This window comes from Eubalaena glacialis, chromosome 17, assembly GCF_028564815.1.
Source record: "Eubalaena glacialis isolate mEubGla1 chromosome 17, mEubGla1.1.hap2.+ XY, whole genome shotgun sequence".
Classification (NCBI taxonomy): domain Eukaryota; kingdom Metazoa; phylum Chordata; class Mammalia; order Artiodactyla; family Balaenidae; genus Eubalaena; species Eubalaena glacialis.
In genome coordinates this window covers 5,697,832-5,720,739 of record NC_083732.1, presented here as the reverse complement: position 1 = coordinate 5,720,739, position 22,908 = coordinate 5,697,832, and the positions used below count along the sequence as shown (strand labels likewise).

At 40.9% G+C, this 22,908-nt stretch overlaps 1 protein-coding gene across 1 annotated transcript in view; it reads left to right on the top strand.

Annotated features, from left to right (window-relative positions):
* Nucleotides 1-5,464: 5,464 nt before the first annotated feature.
* BPNT2 (3'(2'), 5'-bisphosphate nucleotidase 2) overlaps nt 5,465-22,908 on the top strand; it is a 31,827-nt gene continuing 14,383 nt past the window's right edge. The window contains exons 1-3 of the mRNA XM_061171463.1: nt 5,465-6,098; nt 18,990-19,152; nt 20,222-20,317. Coding sequence (XP_061027446.1) covers nt 5,712-6,098; nt 18,990-19,152; nt 20,222-20,317 — 646 coding nt within the window. The 5' untranslated portion in view covers nt 5,465-5,711. The remainder of the gene's footprint in view (nt 6,099-18,989; nt 19,153-20,221; nt 20,318-22,908) is intronic.

Genomic DNA, 22,908 nt, shown 5'->3' with positions numbered 1-22,908 from the left:
TCCTGCCCTGTAACGGAGCAGGCGCGGTGGCAGGGGCTGAGAACCCAGGCCCTGCATTTGACGGGCTGAGGCTCTTGCTGCCTTCCCAAGGAGGGAAGAACTTGTAACTTCGTAATGACATATGAGGATGTTAAAATGTTACTTGAGGGACTGTAGCAGATGGGTCACGATGGCTATAGCTGTCCATGGCCCTCCGCAAAGGGAAGCATCGGGCCGTTGTTTTTCAACTAACTATGGCTTTTACCAAGTGCGGGGATGTCAAATGAAAGTAATCTTGCTACCTTGGCTAAAATGACTCAACTAGTGCCAAGTACACCCACGTAGATGCATTACAGAACTACACCATGAGAAATAACTTGGCATGAAACACTGCTAGTATGAGTGACCCTTTCAGGCTGGTGTGAACATGATGCAGGCAAGAAAAAGCAGATCACTGGAGCTGCCTTTGTATTCTACATGACTGTGAGTCATCCTTGAAGTACTCTGTGATCTGCTGAATATTCCAGTTTTACAAGTACTGAGACACAGAATGACTCTAAGTTGCTGAGAGGGTCCTGGGGTTCCTCGACTGCAGATATTCTTACATAAACCCTTATCACCTAGAGCAATCTGGTGTGTCTCACCTTTTCTAACTACAAAAGCCTTGAGGACAGGCAGGGTGAATGGGGCTCTAGGGTAAAGACAGATGAGCAAGAGACTTAGTTCTGCTAATACGATAGGTGCTTCTGGAAGACACTTTGTAGCAGAATATAGTATCATTAGTAAGTTTGTGCTGCAGAAAAATTTTCTATTTGCTTTGGGACTTAGATGAAGAAATCAAGTTGTGAAAATTGGCTTTATGACTTAATTGACGATGTGGGGATATTGACTGTCAAAAGCGGTGAAGGGTCTGAGATTTCACCCTACTGGCAGCTAGTAAGTTAGCCTGCCAGTTTCATGGAAGCTGGCGGAGAACACGACACTCCTGGCTCAGAGACAAAGCAATTGCGGCATTCAGAGTGTCAGCATTCCCACTTGTTTCTCAAGCCCCAGTTCCCACGGGATGACACTTCGAGGGTCAAGACTCCTGCATGCATGCACGGTGGCTTGCCTAACAGGAGAGGAACTTTGAATTTAGGGACCCTGAATCTTTTATAATTGGTAGTAAGCGTGCCTGCCATTTTTTTTTGTAGAGGAAACAAATAATAATGTACAGGAAACAAATGTGTCCTTCTCCCTGGAGCGAGAGTCCATCTCTGTCTTTCCAAGCTCTTTGCTGTATAATCATCCTTGCAAAGATAAATCCTTGAAAAGGGAGTCAGTGCCTCTGCTGGAAGGACAAACAGAAAACACAGAGACTCACAGAGAACTGTCTCCCAACCGTGACCCATGAAGAGAATCATAAAATCGATTTAGAGGGTTTAAAACCACAGAAGCATATTTCAGGTCATAGGGTAAGCACTGTTTAGTGAAGCTTTCTTTTGTTATAGCTATAAAGTGAAAAAAAATTTTTTTTAACCTTTTTTTCATTGGCAAAAAGTTTGAGACACATAGGCTAAGATATTAAATTATAGAGTTCTTATATTCTGGGTGACATGACTTGGCTAATTATACTATTATACTAATCTGTGCAATAGTAATGTGTATTACGTTGGGGTTCTTCTGTAATATAAATTTTGAACACAGTTCCATAGACTATATATTCTAATCATATTTGATAAACACATTCAAATGCTATTTTTTGCAAATCAGAACATTCCAGATACGATGTATTTTTTAAACTAAATGGGTGGGTTTTTTTCTTAGATTTTTTTGATGTGGACCATTTTTAAAGTCTTTATTGAATTTGTTACAATATTGCTTCCTTTTATGTTTTGGTTTTTTGGCCACAAGGCATGTGGGATCTTAGCTGCCCGACCAGGGATCGATCCCACACCCCCTGCATTGGAAGGTGAAGTCTTAAGCACTGGACCGACAGGGGAGTCCCAACTAAATGGAGTTTTAAGAAGATAATTTTACCTTATTTAGGTTTTGGGTTGATAATGGGCAAAATGCATAATATGAGTTCAGACTACCTACAGAAGAAAATATAATGTTGGAAATTTTACGTTATGAACTGAACTGATGCTTTGCCAAGCACTGGATTTAATAAAGAACACACATAAAAATTAACAAATATTTGACTTCTCAACAGCTCCAAAGCTAATATTTATTTCAGCTTACTTGTATGCTTGTGAAACAAATGTTTTGAACAGACAGAATGAATGCTGGGTCTTTAATGCATTTGCTAAATTCAATATTTTTAAAAAAAAACACTTTACACAATAGACAAAATATTGTTAAAAATCCAGTTTCATAAATATTTACTGAGTTCATACATGCAAAAGATCTGAGTTAGGTCAACAGATATAAAGATATGTAAGATACCTACCTGGCTTCATGTTGATCATATGGATTAGCGTGATTATAATTTCAAAGGGTAGAAATTATATCCAGTTTTCTATTGTACATACCTACAACATTGCCTCTATTTTAAATAAGTTTTAACTATTATTATTGCTAAGGTCAGGGCCACAGTAAGGGTTATAATGCTAACATATTACTTTATATGAAGTGAAAAACTTACTCATTTAGTTGAGTATTTCTAAATCTTGGGGGAAATCAGTTTTAAGAATGGACATAGATCCATGTTTTAGAAACTGACCATCCACAATCTTAACATATGCAAGACATTGTCCCAAGAAGAGTATGATTTACCAAAGAGAGAACTTTAGTGGCAGAAGCAAACACCATATCACTGGATCTACTAAAAAACAGAATTATTGATTTTATAAGATCGAATCATTTAAGGGAAGAATATACAAATAATACTCTTTTTGGAAGTTTAATACTTAAACATGAAGAAATGCCATCAGTTTGTTGTTTTGTTTTGCTTTCTATTAAATTTCATACTAATTTTCATTAGTATGTATGCAGTTTTTCAAGCTTCTAGCAACTTGTTACTGAAAACGCAAGTTTCTTTCAATCAAATTCCTATGAAGTTTCAACAGAGGAATGGGTAAAGAAGATGTGGTACATATATATAATGGAATATTACTCAGCCATAAAAAAGAATGAAATAATGCCATTTGCAGCAACATGGATGGACCTCGAGATTGTCATACTAAGTAAGTCAGACAGAGAAAGACAAATATCATATATCGCTTACATGTGGCATGTAGAAAAAAAGGGTACAAATGAACTTATCTACAAAACCGAAATAGAGTTACAGATGTAGAAAATAAACTTATGGTTACCAGGGGGTAAGGGGGGTGGAGGGATAAATTGGAAGATTGGGATTGACATATACACACTACTATATATATAATAGATAAATAATAAGGACCTACTGTAGAGCACAGGGAACTCTACTCAATACTCTGTAATGACCTATATGGGAAAAGAATCTTAAAAAGAGTGGCTATATGTATATGTATAACTGATTCACTTTGCTGTACCCCTGAAACTGACACAACATTGTAGATCAACTATACTCCAATAAAAATGCTTTTAAAAATTCCTATGAAGGTTCTAAGACAATATCGCTGTCCCACATGTAAATTGGTCTTCTTGTCATAAAGTTTCTCTTAAGGATTACATGCTGTCTTTTATCCATATCTATTAGCTATTATCAGTTGTTACCTGAATACTAAAGCACTTGGAACTACGATCTTTAAACTCACTTTCGTTCTTTGCATGTCCCTTGTCATCTTCCCTCTCAAGTCTTAATGCCTTTCCTGCAGTATAAATGCCTCAGAGCTTTTAATATCTCTCTCTGTGTCTCACTAAGGCTTTGTATAGTGCCACAGTGAGCATAGCCCAGTATTCCTTTCCACTATCCTTGGAATATACTATTGATTATTTGTACAAACCTCAGCCAGACTTTCCAATAATGCTTTTCATATTTTCAATAACTACTACGCAACTCACATCTTTTGCTGATCTCATGATGCAGTTTGAGGTGATTCGGTTGAGCTGAAGCCTTCACTTCAACCCTGGTTTTTATATTTATCCCTGGATTTGGTAACCATAATTACCCTGTGTGATCTTCACTTTCAGATTTCTTTGGAAAGCAGCATTGCTTAATTGTGAAGTTGCTCCCCAACGCTGACAAAGACAGTGCCAGTTCCTTAAGATTTGGTGCCGTCAACACTCCAGAAACTGTTCCTACATTGATTTGTATTTGTACGTGTCTTTGTGCTGTGATTATAAGTGAGGAAACCAAGCAATCAATAGTCTTTGTTTATTGTATCTGTATAACCACAAGCAAATTCTACAGGTGCTCTGAACTCAAAGGAAGTGGTAAGAGTCAGCTGTCTCTAACAACTTGCTCAGCAATAAATGTTCATAATCCATTCTGTATACCTAAAGTTTTTAAGGTCGTTAATATTAAAGGTCATTTAAAACCAATGACTTTTGGCTGTGAACAGTAAAACTGGCTGCATTTTAAGTTGATTTTGTGTAAATATTCTAACATTTAAAATGATACTGCTCACCTTAATGTTTATTCACTTTCAAGATGGAGGATAAACTTACTAACGCTTATTATAATACTTACTAAAATGTAGTAAGCACTCATATTATTGCTAAAATCAGTGTTGTAGTAGAAGGCAGTTACTTCTGTTAAATGCTTCTGCAAGTACATTTGAAGGGCCTATACTGACCCAGCGATTACATACTCTAGATTGACGGGCCACCCTGAGACAACCTTTATATCGCAGGCCATTCCTCTGCCCCCTCAGCCTCTGGAAGGTACTGTATGGGTAAGGTGGACGTGGCAGTGAGGCAAGCCGGGAGTGTTTTCTCACATCGTGAAAGCCCAGAATCAAGGTAAGTTCTTCACCTGCCTAGAGGATGGTTTATTCTGGCGGGTGAAGGTAAAGGGAAAAATCTATGCAGACAGATATAAATGCATAAACGTTTAGACTGGGGTGCCGAAAGAATAAAGAGCCAAGTAAAATTCCTCCCATCCCCGCCCAACTCCCGCTCCGCCTGGAAGAGCGCCGAGAGGCGATTTAAAGCTGCAGGCTCTGCCTACACAAGGGCCGACGGAAAAAAAGCATAGGTTTCTCTTTAAATGGATTGCAACGTCCTCCGTTCCTCAATAATCAGAGTGATGGGACGTCTAGACTGTCCCTATGGCTCTATTTCAGCCATTCGCTGTCGTTCAAAGAGAGATTTAATTTAAATTTCCACACGGCACTCAGCATCCTTCCGTGCCTGGGAAGTAGCTCCGCCATATCCCGGAGTGATCTGAAAACCCAAATACCGCCGTCCGACCGGAATAACTAAGCCGCCGCCGTCCAGCACGGCCCGGAGCTACCGGCCGGCCGCCCCGCCTCCGGTCGCCCCGCCCAGGGGGAGGGGCCTGGTTCACCCCGCCCCTCACCCGCGCCCCGCCCCCTTGCGTAACCCGGATACACACCCACGCTCCCCTTTCACCTCACGGCCGTTGGCTAACGTGTAAGCCAGGCGCGCCGGCCGGCTGAGTAACTGGGAGCGCGCCGCCCGGGGGAGTCGGGCGCGCGGAAAGGCAGCGAGGGGCTTCTCGGCGCGGCTCGGCCTTTCCCGGGAGCGAGCGATGGGGCGCGCGGGCGCCGGGGAGCGGGCGCCGGTGTAGTCCGCGCGCTGCCCGACCCGGGAGCGCGGGCAGGCCTGTGAGGGCTGCCGCCCCGAGCGCCCGGCCTCCCGCCATGGCCCCCATGGGCATCCGCCTGTCCCCGCTGGGGGTGGCCGTGTTCTGCTTGCTGGGGCTCGGCGTGCTCTACCACCTCTACTCGGGCTTCCTGGCCGGCCGCTTCAGCCTCTTCGGCCTGGGCGGCGAGCCGAGCGGCGGGGCGGCGGGGCCCGCGGCCTCGGCCGACGGGGGCACGGTGGACCTGCGCGAGATGCTGGCCGTGTCGGTGCTGGCGGCCGTGCGCGGCGGCGACGAAGTGCGGCGCGTCCGCGAGAGCAACGTCCTCCACGAGAAGTCCAAGGGGAAGACGCGCGAGGGGGCCGACGACAAGATGACCAGCGGGGACGTGCTGTCCAACCGCAAGATGTTCTACCTGCTCAAGACCGCCTTCCCCAACGTGCAGGTGGGCGTCGCGAGCCGGCGCTGGGGCGGAGGGCGGAGCGGGGTCCTGGGCGCGGGTCCCGGCGCGTCGACTCCTGCAGCAGCCCCAGGCGTTCCGGCTCTGGCTCCGATTTTGCAGATCCGGAGATGGGGACGCACAGGTTTAGGTGCTCAAGGTCATAACAGAGTTTGTGGAAGAGCTGGATGAGGTCGCGGGGCGTCCGACTCGGGCCGCGTGACCTTCTGGCCCCTCCCCAGGTGTGCGCGCCCGCTTGGCACCTGGGATCTGGAGCTTTGGCTTCTGGGTGGGCCCTGCTCTCCAAAGGCAGAGAAAGTTAACTTCGCTCCCTGCCGCAGGCTCTTCTGTCCAATGAAAGGGTTGGACTAGCACCCCCAAGGCCCTCTAGCCTCCTTTCATTTAATTGCTGGAAGGGTCGTGACTGTAAAATACACGTTTTCTGACGGACCTGCCAGGAACCGGCTCAAGGCCACGGTAGACGTCTTGCTGCAGAGCTCTGGGTGTGCAGGACATTTGTGGCTGGTGTGCCCACGGTTTACTTTAGCTGTGGTCTCATCAGGACCCTCTTAATGGCATATGTTTGGGGGGCCCTTCAAGGAAGTATTTCGAAGTATATTTCCCAGCAACTTCAGCCTTCTATCCCTTACTTACTCCAAAGAGTAAAGGATTGGAGAACGTTTCTGGGGAAGGAATTGACGTTTTCTGAGGGAAATCCAGACATTTTGGATTTGTTGTTAATACTTTAAACTTCATCATTTCAGCGCAGCTGCTGTTGAATGAATAAAGCTTTTTAAAATGTCTTACAATCCAGAGGAAGAGCTACCATAGTGTGGCGGTACTTTCTATGTTTTAACTCACCTAACAGTAGATTTTGGCGACGGGGAAGAAAAATTGTTTCCAGTGGAATTTTATTGATTAGATAAACAGTGAAATGTAAACCCCAGCTTCTTTGGAAGGTATCTGACCTTTTACTGTTCTTATAAGACTTAGGAGTATTGTCATTGTAGAATTACATATCTTGTTTAACCCTCTCTCCAGTCTGTCGTATTACTGCTCTTTCTTTTTTTTGGTCTTTTTTTCTTACTTTTTTTTTTTTTTTGGCTTTCCTTTTTAGAAATTTTTATGCAGTGGGAAGGAACTTTGGCTCTCATATCACGAGCTGCTGGATACCTGATGTAATTGACATGATAGTTCTCAAACGAAACATAGAACATTTCAGGTTTTTCTTTTGCCCTACTGTGCTTTATCATCACAAATAATACTTATCTTGTGTTTGCATCTGGTTGTAAGATGTGCTTGTAAAATTTGTTTTTCACTTCTCCGAAGCACATGGTGTTCCCTAAGAGTTTGTGGGAAAAAACGGGAATTTCAGAGAAGTTGATATATGCTAGTTATAACAATAGTACTAGTAACCATTTATTGAGTGTATTTTAGGTGTCCAGATCCTGGCTACATAGGACTTGACTTGATCCGCACAGCAACTTTAAGAAGTAAATTTTATTTTCTCACTTTCCATGTGGGAGACCTGAGACTCATGACACTCCACTCCACAGTTTATATGAACTACCTTTAGGAGGCTACTTAAAACTTGTAGTATGATTTTCTGGGGAAAATGTAAAATTGTAGAAGCTTAAAGGCAATAATAGTGAAATATAGCAGCAGAGTTGACTTTTTAAAAAAGGCCAGTACAAAAATATTCTCAGATATTGAAAATGTATATCCATATGTACATGTGTGTTCAGATGTGAACTCCACCCCACCGCACATCCATCAGAACTTTTGCCTTGGGTAACTTCCACAGGACTCTGCATTTGTTTCCTCCCTTCTTCACAAACGCTGGGGGAATAGCTGCCAAGGGTGATGAGCTGCATTTTGTTAAAACACAAAAACTAAGCTTTTTACAGATGTTGAAGTCTGCCTTTATGTAAAATAACTTTTTGTGTTCTCGTGACTGAATGTTTGCATGTACGTCTTTTGCGTGCCTTTTGTGGTCGCGCTGGATGGTGATTAGTGGAATAGAGGAGGTTATGTTCGTTTACACAATGTCACAGTAGGATGGTGTCATGGTGAGCCGTCTCCTTTTGTCAGTAAGTTGTTAGACTAGAGGCCAGATGTTACTGCCATCTAGGTGGTGACTCAGCCCTACATTCTTTCCTGTCTCCTTCCCTTCCTCCAACACCCAGAAGTACAGTCTTAAATGTCTAGTTGTTTTTGAAGCTGCACCTGAAATTTTTTGGTGAGGGTCTTAAGTCGAATCCCACTCAGTTTATGTCCCCATGGAAAATTAGCATTGAGAAACCACAGATCCTCTTTTCTTTTATCCTGGTGCCCTATGCAAATGGAGAGAGGTCCCCTTCTCCCATGACTTCCCTGTCTGGAGTCAGAGGCTTGAGCTCGCCTATCTTAATTGTTCACTCCTTAGTAAGAGGATATTGCAGGTGTCACTCACTCTCAACTGGACAGTTTTGCCCCCAGGGGACATTTGGCAATGTCTGGAGATTTTTGGTTGTCACAACTAGGGGCAGAATGCTATTGGCATCTAGTAGATAGAGGATAAACATCCCGTAATGCACAGGACAGTCCCCCTTAATAAAGAATTATCTGGCCTAATTTTTCAATTGGTGCCGAGGTTGAGAAGCCCTACTCTAAAGCAGTGCATGTTGGACTCCTCTGGCGGTCCAGTGGTTAAGACTCCCCTCTTCCAGTGCTTCTACTGCAGGGAGCCCAGGTTCGACCCCAGGTGGGGAACTAAGATCCCACATGCTGCCCTACGCGGCAAAAAAAAAAAGATGCATGCTGTCCTAAGAAAACTCGGGTTTGGCCTAGGATCTCTGGATTCCCTTTTGTCTTCAGTCTTTCTCACGTTTGGGATCTTGGGAGAGTTCTCAGGGCAGCCTTTCTCCTCTTCCTAAACACATTGGCAATGGTTGATTTCATAGTGTGAAAATAATAGTAACTGCAGCCATTTGTATGACACTGTCTCTCATTGTATGCTTGTGGATAATGATGAAAATGAAGGCTGAAGATAGTTTTTTGGAGTGGATTTGCACTACGGAACACATTTAGATTTATAGTTTTGATTTAATGTACAGGGAACTCTCTTTTTAAGGGGCTCCTGTCTTCAATTTGTTAAAAGTTTTTGACAATAATTTATTTGAAGATAAAGCATGATACTCCAAGCTGGTAGGAGTCTTGGGTCTGTGCCTTCCTTGACCTCTGGGATGAGAAACTTTTCTCTCTCAACAGGAGTACTCACTGGAAAAGTTTGAGAAGTGCTAATATAGTGCAAAGAACACTTGCCTTAACGTCTTGTGCTGTCACCAGGCTAGGTGATCCTGGCCAGTCATTTAACTTCTTTGGACTACAGTTTCCTCTTCTATAAAATTGAGATAACTAGTAATTTGATAATCAGTACAGACATAAGCATCACAGACAGAGAAAAACCAAGTTCAAAGGAGCAGGCGGTATAGAGGTGGTAGTGTCGTAAATTCAAGTAGCCTGATGAGCTTGAATCAGTTGCACATCGGAGACTTACTGTGGAAGAAATTAGGAAGGTAGGCAGAGGCTAGATCCTATGCTAATCTCAAAGAAGTTTGAACCTGATCTTTAGTTTAATCCTAGAGTACTAAAAGAAGGCCAGATTTACCTGACTTTTCTTGAAGCCTACATGATGCCATACTTTGTTTGGGCTTTGGGCATTGAGAGGTGAGTGAGACCAGTTAGGAGACTGTTGAAATAGACTTTGTGAGAGATGAGGACCCAAACGCAGCCAATGGGAAAGCTATACTCAGCTTGTTTTACTAGCCAACATTTATTTAGTCCTCAGTAAATGGCAAGCCCTGAATTAAGCTTTTTCTTACCATTATTAATTTACTCTTGACAACAACATAGGAGGTTAAGTGCTGTTACCTCCATTTTGCAGGTAAATAAATTGAGGCTTGGAGAGGCTAAATAATTTGCCAAAGGTTACACTGGTGGAAAATCATCTTAGGCTCACAGAGCTTCACTTAATGGTCTGGGTATTATCTCAGGTCTGTATAATTCTGTATATAAGGCAGCATAGGAGTAGTAAATAAAGTGTACTCTTAACTACAGTTTTTTAAAGGTTGGAAGAGCTCATGGTGTAGATGCTTAGAGAATGGTTTGGAGGGGGTAGACCAGTTAGGAGGCTTTCTCAAGTGAGAGATGATGCATTTTGAATTGGGGGTCATGGTTGTAGAGAGGATATATGTGGAAGGATACGAGAGAATTTCTAGGGATGTGTGTCAGGAATGACTTCTGTTTCTGGCTTTCACAGTTGGTGTTTTGCTGGTGGTGAAGGGCAGTGGAGGATGACAGGTACAGGAGGGCACGTTATGAATGCCATCTTAGGCTTGTTAAGTTAGAGTTGCCTTTGAAAGGTCCAAGGGGACTTGTTAAAGTGGTAGTTGAATATATGGGTCTTAAGCTCTGAAGAGACATTTGAATTAGAAATATAAATTTGTGAGTCATCAGTGTTGTAATATTAATTGAAACCAGTTTTGGACAGGGGTGCTTCGGGAGAGAATATAGTGTGAAAGGGAAGATCAGGGCCTAGGACCAAGGATAACAAAAACTGAAAATAATCATTTAGTAAGAATACTAGCAGCCAGCTTTTATTAAGTGCTTCCTCTGTGTTAAGCACTATACCGTTTGTTTGTTTTGCCCATTGTATTTCATTGATTCACCCAAAGAACCCTATAGGAAGGTACATTTATCACCCACTTTTAGCAATAAGGTAACTGCAGCTCAGAAAGATTAAGTGACTAGCCTAGGTAAGTCACATACCCAGTAAAATGAGGAGCTGGAATTTAAGCCAGGCAATCTGATGTAGAACACATACTCTTTATAACGGTTCTGTATGCAGGTCATTGGTAAATTTTGTGAGAGTTCTCTTGGTGTCTTGATGAGAAGGAAGCAAAATTTACAAAGATGGGAAGTCAGGAAATAGAGACATTAAGTAGAGACAAGTCTTTCAAGAAATTGGGCTCTAAAGAACTTGGCTAGGGTATTATGTGGGACTAAGAGAAGGTTCTGTGGATTTTTTGTTTCATATGTTTGTTTTTAAAGTGTGAGACACCAGAGCATGTTTATTTATAGGGGTATATTTGAGAGGTAATAGTTGGCAGTAAAAGGCTTCTATAGGTAAAAGGAGAAGAAGACAGCTAGAGAGCTATATATATCTATTCAGAAAATAGTTATTGAATGCCTACTGAAAGCACAGTGTGAGGCATTATATCTAAAAACTTACTAGGATATAATGATTTAGGGAGAAATGCAGTAAATGCTACCTTCTTAAGGCATTAACCAAAAGTTTCTTTGACCCCAGAGTAACTGAACTGTCATATGAGTGGCACTAATTGTATTTTAGGGTCTTGATTTCTTATTCTTCAATTCCTTGGTGAGGACTGAGACAGATAGGCAGTAGTGATGAGAGTAGATTGAGCGGAAGGTCTTACAGGGAAGAAATGAAACTGCATTGATGAAGAATAATGTTGTCAATCAAGAAGTATTTATGTAGCACCTACTGAGCCAGGCCCTGGTTTGGGCACTGGGGATAGAGCTATAGTAATGAAGGAAACCGTGTCCTTGAACTCACAGAACTTACGTTCTAGTGAGTCAAGATGGATAGTAAACATGTAAACACATACGTCAGGTACTAATGAGGGCTTTGAAGAAGAATGAGATCGTGTGGGGAGAGGGGTGGGGGTGGGGTGGGGCCCTGCTCTGGCCATGGTGCTCAGGGAAGGCCACTCTGGGGCCCTGTCATAGGGGCTGAGAACTGAGTGACGAGAAGCAGGCAGACCATCATGCAGAGGTTTGGGGAGAGTGTAGATGAACAGAAGAGTACAAGTACAAAGGCCCTGAGGCCAGAGGATCAGAAGAGGACAAGTGAGTCTGGAGTGTAGTAAATAAGGGCGCAAATAGAGAAAGGTTACTGGAGCCAGATCATCCCGGACTTAACCTTGTAGGTGATGGTAAGGAGTCTGGATTTTATCTCGATGTAATGAGAAACCATTGGAAGGTTTTAAGCAAGGAGTGACATGATGTGATTTAGGAAGATGGCAGGTTGCTGGGTTGAGAAGTGAAGCTTCAGAAAGGCAGTAATTGATCTGTTTTGTTCACTATTATATTCCACTGCCCAAAGCAGTTTAGAATATGTAGTCATTAAATTGTTGTTGAATGAATGAATGAATCCGTGAATGCACGATTGGAGGCAAGAGCAATCAAAGGCTATTTCTGGAATCCAAGTGAGAGATAGAGGGTGGTTCAAACTAGGATATATTTCTTGGTATACATAGTGACAGATGTTTAGAATCAAGAGCTAGAATTTTCAGGGCTTACTGGCTGGTGGAATGTGGAAAATAATTGAGGAAGACTTACTGGTTTTGACTTTAACAACTGTTGGTAAGGCTGTTTACAATGGTGGGAGTGTTTATTAAATTTGTAGGTGTGAAGTGGTAGTAGCAGGTAACAAATAGCTGTTGTGCAAAAACAGATCAGGTAATTGTGCTGATGTTCCTATTCTCTTACTCTGTTTGTTTCTCCCTTACCTGACTCTCAGTGAAAATCTTTTCAAATAAAGTTCTGTAACTTGTTAGCACATACTCAGTTGAAAGAATATGAAGAAACTGATGAACTCCAAGCAAAAATCTTAATCGTTAAGGCACAGTGATAGGGCTTCCCTGGTGGTCCAGTGGTTAAGAATCCACCTTCCGATGCACGGGACGCGGGTTCGATCCCTGGTCAGGGACTAAGATCCCACATGCCACAAGGACACTAAGCCCACGCGCTGCAACTACTGAGCCTGCGTGCCACAACTAGAGAAGCCCGTGTGCTGCAGCTACAGAGCCTGCATGCTCTGGAGCCTGCGTGCCACAACTAGAGAGAAACCCATGCATCGCAACAAAGAGCCCATGTGCCGCAATGAAAGATCCTGTGTGCCACAACTAAGACCCGACACAGCCAAAAATAAATAAATAAATTAAAAAAAAAAAAAAAAGGCACAGTGGTTGCCACTCAGACTTGGCACTACCATTTTTGTAAAACTAGAGTGATCAAGACCCAGGAACTGCTTCTGTTTTCCTGGTGTCACATCCATTATTTGTTTTAAGTTTATTCTGGTTTTTGCATGTTCTTGCTGCTGCATTCATTCATTGAGGTGGCCTAACATTGTCATTAAGAACGTGGGCTCTATAACCAAAATACTTTAGAGTGATATTTGCAAGATGGTAGTATAGGAATTCTCTATTGTCATTCCCTTATAGAACATTGATTTTGTCAGTCACCCACGGACAAGAGTTTCTTTGTGGGAGTCTGGGAGTCCAGCGGAGAAGTTTCAGCATATTACTGAGGCAAAAAAATCCAAAAATAGATGCATTGAAGAGAGTAAAAGGAACATTTTCACTTTTCTTACGTTGCCCCTCTGTCAAGGTAGCACAGCTCAGTGCCAGGAGAGAGAGACCCCTTCAGCCTGTGATTTCACCCACAGGAGTGTGTGAGTGAGTGCCTGGCTTTTCTAGCCATGCAAGACACTGGCCAAAAGGCCTACTTTTTTTTCACCTCACCTAGATTACTGAGGTGATCTGCAGGTCTGAGGGGTTGGGAGAAACTGTGGGAGCACCTAAGTCAGGACTCAGAACTCATCAAACGGATGCTACTAACCTCTTTGCAAACGCCGTCAGGAAGCCTGCCCATAAGCCACTGGGGACTCCTTACCTGCAAACCCCCCCAAGTGGCCTGTGAGCACCCCCAACAGTACACGCCTCACCCACACCACCCACCCACTTTGGCCTGATTTTGGCACATGCTCCCACAGACCATGAGATTAAGCCTTTGCAGATGGCTAGTGAACAAATGCAGAAAGTCACCGTGACTCTGGGATGGGGAAAAGGCTCACAGACGTGAGCATTTCAGGGCACCACCCTAGAGAAAACAAATGAGAGGCTCTCGGCACTTGGCCTGGCTTTAGGGGATTGAGATAAAGCAAACTATAACAAGGGACGAAGAAGGTCAACTGTAATGATAAAAGGGTCATTTCATTAGGAGGATATAACAGTTGTAAATACCTGTGCACACAACATCGGAGCATCTGAATATATTAAGCAAATACAGATCTGAAGCTAGAAAGAGAGCAATGCAACAATAGTAGAGACTTCAGTACCCCACTTTCAGTTATAGATCATCCAAACAGATCATCAAGAAAGAAATAATAGACTTGCACCATAGATTGAATGGACCTACATATATATATATATATATATATATATATATGTATGTGTATATATATATATATACAGAACATTTCATCAGCAGCAGAATAATACACATTCTTCTCAAACTCACGTAGGATATTCTCCAGGATAGATCACATATTAGGCCAGAAAACAAGTCTTAACAAATTGAAGAATATTGAAATCATATCAAGCATCTTTTCTGACCACAATGATGTAAAACTAGAAGTCAGTAACAGAAGGAAAGCTGGAAAATTTACAAATATGTGAAAACTAAACAACACTCAGAAAAAGTCAAAAGGGGAATGAAAAAAATATCTTGAAGTAAACAGAAATGGAAGCACAACATACCAAAGCTTATGGGATGTAGCAAAAGCCGTTCCAAGGGGGAAATTTATACAAAACAAAAAAAAAAGCCTACATTAAGAAAAAAGAAAAATTTCAAACAACCTAACTCACACCTCAAGGAACTCGGAAAAGAAGAACAAACTAAGCCCAAAATTAGCAGCAGGAAGGAAATAATAAAGATCGGAGCAGAAATAAGAGACTAGAAAAGCAATGGAAAATATGAACTAAGATCTGGTTTTTTGAAAAGGTAAAATTGACAAACCTTTAGCGAGACTGAGATAAGAGAATACTCAAATATATAAAATCAGTAATGAAAGCATAGACATTACACCTGATACTGCAAAATACAAAGGATCATAACAGACTACTATGAACAGTTACATGCCAACAAATTGGATAACCTAGAAGAAATGGATAAATACCTTAAAACAAAAACCTACCAAGACTGAACTAGGAAAAAATAGACTATCTGAACAGATCTGTAATTAGTAAGATTAAATCATTAGTCAAAAGTCTCCCAACAAAGAAAATCCAAGGACCAGATGACTTCTTCAGTGAATTCAACCAAACATTTAATGAAGAATTAATTCCAGTCCTTCCCAAATTCTTCCAAAAAATTGAAGAGGTAGCAACACTCCCAAACTCTCTTTATGAAACCAGCATTACCCTGATACCAAAGTCATACAAAGACACTACAAGAAAAGAGCATTACAGGCCAACATCCCTGATGAATATACATGTAAAAATTCTCAACAAAATACTAGCAAACTGAATTCAACAGCACATTTAAAGAATTAAACACCATGATCAAGTAGAATTTACCCCTGGGATGTAAGGACAGTTTAACATATGCAAATTAGTCAAGGTGATACACCACTTGAACAGAATGAAAGATAAAAATCGTATGATTCAACATACTTTCATGATAAAAACTCTCAACAGATTAAGTATAGGAGGACTATACCTCAACATAATAAAGGCCATGTATAACAAGACCACAGCTAATGTACTCAGTGGTGAAAAGCTTTTAGTTTTTCCTCTAAGATCAGAAACAAGACAAAGATGCTCGCTTTTATAACATCCATTCAACATAGTACTGGAAGTCCTAGCCAGAGCAATTAGGTAAGTAAAACAAATAAAATGCATCTAAATCAGAAAGGAAGAAGTAAAATTGTCTCTGCAGATGAGCCAATCTAACATATAGAAAACCCATAAGACTCCACCAAAATACTTTTGAAGTAATAAACAAATTCAGTAAAGTTGCAGGATACAAAATCAATATACAAAAATCAGTTATATTTCTGTACACTAACAACAATGAACTATCTGAAAGAGAAATTAGGAAAACAATCCCATTTACAATAACATCAAAAACAATAAAATACGAATAAATTTAACCAAGGCAGTGAAAGACCCGTATACTGAAAACTGAAAGACATTGATGAACGAAATTGAAGAAGATACAAATAAATGGAAAGATATTGCTTGTTCTTGGATTGGGAAAATTAATATTGTTAAAATATCTGTGCTCCCCAAAGCAATCTTCAGATTCAGTGCAATCCTTATCAAAATTCCAATGGCATTTTTCAGAGAACTAGAACAAACAATCCTAAAATTCATATGGAACCACAAAAGACCTGAGTAGCCAAGCAAGAACAAAGCTGGAGACATCACACTTTCTGATTTCAAATTATATTACAAAGCTATAGTAATCAAAACAATATGATAGTGGCATAAAACATACACATAGACCAATGGAATTTAATATAGAGTTCAGAAATAATCCAATGCATATACGTCCAGCTAATCTTTGACAAGGTGCCAAGAACACACCATGGGGAAAAGATAGTCTCGTCAATAAATGGTGCTGGGAATACTGGTTATCCATATGCAAAAGAATGAAACTGAACCTTTATCTTACACCACGCAACAAAAATTAACTCAAAATACACTAAGGATTTAAGTGTGATACCTAAAACCTAAAATTCCTTAGCATGGTCTTAGCAATGATTTTTTTTGGAGAAGGCACCAAAAAGCATGGAAAACAAAAGCAAAGATAAGTGGGACAGCATCAAACTAAAAAGCTTTTTGCACAGCAAAGGAGACAGTCAACTAAATGAAAAGGCAGCCTATAGAATGGCAGAAAATATTTGCAAACCATATATATGATAAGGGGTTAATGTCTAAAACATGTAAGGAAGTCACTCAGCTCAGTAGCAAAAGAATAAGTCAATTAAAAAATGGGCAAAGGACCCAAGTAGACATTTTTCCAAAGAAGACATCTAATTAGCCATCTGATGTATGAAAAGGTGCTCAACATCGCTAATCATTAGGAAAATACAAATCAAAACCACAATGAGATATGAATTCACACCTGTTAGGATTGCTTTTATCAAATAGACAAGAGATAAGTGTTGGCAAGGATGTGGAGAAAAGGGAACTCTTACCTTTTATACTGTTGGTGGGAATGTAAATTGGTACAGTCATTATGGAAAACAGTGTGGAGGTTCTTCAAAAAAAAATTAAAATAGAACTGCTATATGATCCAGCAGTCTCACTTCTGGATATATATCTGAATGAAATGAAATCAGTATCTGGAGGAAATATCTGTACTCGCAAGTTCATTGTAACAATATTCGTCATAGTTAAGATATGGAAACAACGGATAGATACGTGTCCATCTATGCATGAATGAATAAAGAAAATGTGATGCACGCACACACATACACATAAAGTGGAATGCTATTCAAACTTTAAAAAGAAGGACGTCTTGCCATTTGGGACAACATAGATGAACCTGGAGGGCACTCTGCTAAGTGAAATAAACCAGACAGAGAAAGTAAAATGTTGTATGGTATCACATTTACATGTGGAATCTTAAAAGAAAAAAGAAAAAAAAAGTCAAAATCATAGAAACAGTGAGCAGAATGGTGGTTGCCAGAGTCTAGGGGATGGGGTAAAAAGGGGAGATGTTGGTCAAGTGTATAAACTTTCAATTAGGGACTTCCCTGGTGGCGCAGTGGTTAAGAATCTGCCTGCCAATGCAGGGGACATGGGTTCGAGCCCTGGTCCGGGAAGATCCCACATGCCGCAGAGCAGCTAAGCCTGTGCACCACAGTTACTGAGCCTGAGCTCTAGAGCCCACGAGCCACAAGTAATGAAGCCCGCGTGCCACAGCTACTGAAGCCCGCACGCCTGGAGCCCACGCTCCGCAACAAGAAAAGCCACCGCAGTGAGAAGCCCGCGCACCGCAATGAAGACCCAGCACAGCCAAACTTAAATAAATAAATAAATAAATTTATTTAAAAAAAAAAAAAAACTTTGAATTATAACTAAGATGAATAAGTTCTGAGGATCTAATGTGCAGCAAGGTGACTGTGGTTTATATTACTGAATTATATACATGAAATTTGCTTCCAGAGTAGATCTTAAGTGTTTTCACCACAAAAGAAAAAACTAAATACGTGATGTGGTAGATACGTCAATTTACTTAATTGTGGTTCTTACTCCACAATGTATGTGTATATCATCTCGTCATGTTGTACACTTTAAATACATTCAGCTTTGTCAATTATACCTCAGTGAAGCTGGGGGAAAAAGCCAAAATATGTCAAGGAAAGTCACCCTGCCATGATATTTATATATATATATATATATATATATATATATATATATATATCTCACATATATATCATGATATATCATATATATATTTTTTTTCCCTTTCCGCAAAATGGCTTGTTCTGTTTCCAAGAAGGGGTTAAAAAAAGTGTAGGGATTTTGATTGAAGTTGCTTTAAATCTACAGTTTACAGATGGGAGAATTGACATCTTTATCATTGTTTTTAAGTCATATTGTTTTTAAGGCATAATTTTAAGTCCATTGTCACTTTTCTCTTTCTGACTCTTATAGTTACTTGTGTTCAGTGTTCCATAATATTGTCGGTCCATTTTCACACTTTTAGATCTATTATTTTTCCTAAATATTATTAATTTTTAAATAGCTTGTTTTCTTGATGTTTAGTTTCTTTTTATATTTCTCTATATTTAGATTCTCTGTCCTGCTTACACAACAAGCTAATTTCGAAAATTAGATTGGAAAGCACTGGAAGACAATGTCGCTGGAATTTCTTACGTATTTTCATTTTGCAGTGGCATTCCTTGAAATAAAAATATTTATCTACTTTCAATTTATGGGATTTTGTCTGAATTGTTTTTCTCTATTGTGTTTTTTCCAGGTAGTGATTTTTTTCTAACTTTAAAACTTTTTTAACTGTCCACTATTTTTACTGCAGATAAATACTGAGGAACATGTGGATGCAACTGATCAGGAGGTTATCTTATGGGATCATAAGATTCCTGAGGACATCCTAAAGGAAATAGCCACTCCTCAGGAAGTACCAGCAGAGAGTGTTACTGTCTGGATTGACCCACTTGATGCTACACAGGAATATACGGGTAATTTTAAATTAAAATTGATCTCAGACTTTATGTTGCCATTATGTATCGGAGAACCAGAACAAGGGCAGGTGGTGTATTCCTGGTGGTAAGTACTTTACCAATCTGACACAACTTTTCCAATTAGATTTTAAGACGGAGAGCTGGATTAAAGCACTGTGATATGCAACTTCTGGAGTGGATCAGTTATTCTCAACCTTTTTTTTTTTTCCCTCAGACCACTGTATTATGGCATCCTCCTCTCACTATGTCACTGATTCTTTAGTGAAGGGAAGTTTCTAGCAGTCACAACAACAAAATAGTTCCTGTCGGACCCCAATTTATTGAAGTGTTTATTTACATATTGATTTATTTATTGAGGTGCTCATTATTGAGGTATTTATTTATATAGCCAGAATACAATATTCACTTGTGATTTTTGGAATTTAGGTTTTATTGCATATGCATCTGTTCTTGGAATTCAAGATAGTAAATCCTAGGCACCCAGGGAGCAAGTAAACAGCAAAACAGAATTACTTCTCCCACCTCCTATTGCTGTTCTTTTCACCTAGTCCTAGCTCCTATTTCATTTCTGTGGATCTTCTCCTAGTCCTTATTTCTTACACAGAGATATATAATTTTCTGTGTTTGCTTTGTTCTCTTGGTACATAAAAGTTGATTGCTTATATATCTGTTCTTCTAAATGGTACGTTCTCTGAATGTGGAGGCTTCTTCTTTTTCACCTTTGCACTCTAGCGCTTAAGCACGGAACTTGTCCCAAAACAGACACTCAGTAGAGAACTATTTGGAAAACAGGGAGAAGACACTAGGTGTGTATATCTGATAGTAACTGAAATTATAAAACAATATTTTGCAGAAATAGTAGAAATATGGAATATTGAGGGGTTTGTTTGTAAAAAGTTTTTCCTAGACTGCAATTGATTTGATGATATAATAGTGTTGATATTTAGTGAGCACATCCCTTGTACAGGGACTATTCTAAATGCTTGAAACTGATTTTTAAATTCAATCCTAAAATTATTTTAATAATAGTTTTTATTATTGGATTTTTTTTTTTTTTTTCTTGTAGAGGATCTTCGAAAGTATGTTACTACTATGGTGTGTGTGGCTGTAAATGGTAAACCTGTGCTAGGAGTAATACATAAGCCATTTTCTGAATATACAGGTAAGAAATATGCTAGAGCTTCCAAGAGTTAACGTTATTAAACCATTTGTCTGTAGTATTTACTGTCCTGTTGGAATCTGAGCTGTAGCTCAGTAGTTGTTAAAGTCAGTCCCCTACCCTACCTCACCCCCTCCCTGGATACAGTGAGGATTTTATTGTTGGTACTAATAATATATGACAAAGCAGAGCTTTCTAAACTTTGTTTAGAGAATAGAAACTGTGTTAAATGAAGATGAACGATTCTTAGTGTGTTGGGGAATACAACTGGGCATGGACTCCCCAGCAGCTGAGCTCCTCTCTGCTTCTATCATGCTCTTGCTGGGGATAAGGTCCAGGGCTCTTACACATTGGATTCTGTGTACATTCTGAGATCCACCGTGAAGTGGACTTAGCCCAACCTGTTGTCATATCAGGAAATGAGCTTGATATTTTGGTGGTTAAGGGCAGTGCCAGTCTCAGCATTACAGTTGGGTGGTATCACTGTGAAGGTCTTAATAATCAGGCCAGTCCCTCTGTAGGCCTGGACTCCCTTCTGAGCTCCTTTAGACCCTTGCTTCCCCACCTTCTTGATGCAGCAATGTTTGTTAGCTTCCTGCAGGTGGCAGGTCAGATCCATGACAGTCGTGTTGGGAGTGGGAATATGGAAGGCCATGCCAAAGAGCTTGCCATTCAGCTCAGGAATGACCTTGCCCAAAGCCTTGCCAGAGCTAATGAATCCTGGGATGACATTTTGGGATCTGCAGTTTGCCAGAGAGGCTAGTCATGGTCTTCCAGATATCAGTGATGGTGTGCACTCTGGGTTACAAGTCCACGATGACACCATGAATTTTCAGGGTGGTGAAGTGGAGGGAAACAGTTAGTGGTATAAGCAGTATTGCTGACAGTCTGAAGGGAATCCTCATACTTTTAATTGGTAACTCCCGTCAAAAACTTGAGGCTAGGCTTATGGCCCTTTTGACTCCAGTGTTCTCGAAGGTGATGAAGTTCTTGATGGGGACAGTAGCTACTTTGCCAGTGTTGAAAGCAGCCCTGCTGACCGGTCACAGTAGGCTGAATAATGTCTCCTGCAAATTCACATCCATCCCTGTATTCGTTTGCTAGAGCTGCCATTAAAAATCCCATAAACAGTGTGTCTTTAAACAGCAGATATATAGTCTGTCACAGATTTGGAGGCTAGAAGTCCAAAATCAAGGTGTTGGCAGAGCCGTACTGTCTGAAACCTACAGGGAAAAATCCTTCCATATCTTTCTCTTAGCTTCTGGTAGTTTGCTAGCAATCCCCGGGGTTTCTTGGTGTAAATCCAGTCTCTGCCTCTGTCATTGGTGTGTCTTGTGTCTCCCTGTGTGTCTGTGTCTGTGTGTCTTTTCTTATAAAGACACCAGTCATGGTAGATTAAGAGCCTACCCTACTCCAGCATGACTTCATCTTAACTAATTACATCTGCTAGTAACTTATGATCCTATTTTCAAATAGAGGCAGATTCTGATGTGCTGGGGGTCAGGACTTCAACATATCTTTCGGGGGAAAACAGTTCAACTCATAACAACCCAGAACTTCAGAATGTGACCTTTTTTGGAAATAAGGTCCCGGCAGATGTAATTGAGGTAAATATCAACATGAGCTCATCCTGCATTAGGGTGGGCCCTTAAACCAACGAGAGCATCCTTAGAAGAAACAGAGAGCACGCAGACATACCAGGGGTCAGACGATGTGATAGGAGGCAGGGCCTGGAGGGATGCGTGCAGGCCGCGGGACACCAAAGGCTGCTGGCAGCCACGAGAAGCGAGGAGAGAAGCACGGAGCAGAGCCTCCCTTCGAGCTTCCAGAAGGAACAAACGCTGCCAGCATCGCGATTTTGGACTTGCTGGCCTCCAGACTGTGAGAAAATAAATTTCTCTCATTGTAAGCCACCAAGTTTGTGGTAACGTGTTACGGCAGCCCTAGGAGACTAACACATCGGCAACCGTATGGTTTTATCGTTTACTCCAGCCTCATCCATCGTGTCTCATTGGTGTAGCTGACACTGCATAAAAATGCTGTCTGTCAAGTGGAGAGAAATAGAGACAAAGTTAACTTTTTATTACTCTAGATGATTTGTTTTGCAGAATACCTTGTACCCGAATTCTAGCTGCTCTGAGATAGGCTAAACATATACATGAGGATTGGCTCTGCATTTCAAAACGAAATCTGCTTTGTGTTACGTGACCTTTTAACTCCTTTTCGTAATTCAGGTAGTTTTTTTTCAGTTGACAGTTTGATGAGCTACAAAAGCTTCATGCCGTTACTGTGGTAGTGTGCCTTAAGGTTAGTTATATAGTTGCTTAATGGTTTATGGATTGCTTTCACATATTTCGTGTAATCCTTACCAAATTAGTTATTATACAGGTTAGACTTCTAGTTGAAGCTGTGTAATAATCTGCACCAAAATACAGGAGATTGAACAAAACAGTTTATTTCTCTCTTCTCCAGCAGCCTGTATGTAAGCAGACCAGGGCGGCCATGGCAGCTCCCTGGTACCAAATTCTCACACAAATTCTCTTGCTGTTTTGCTGTACTAAAGTTAGTTGCCCTCATCTGCATGACTGAGGATG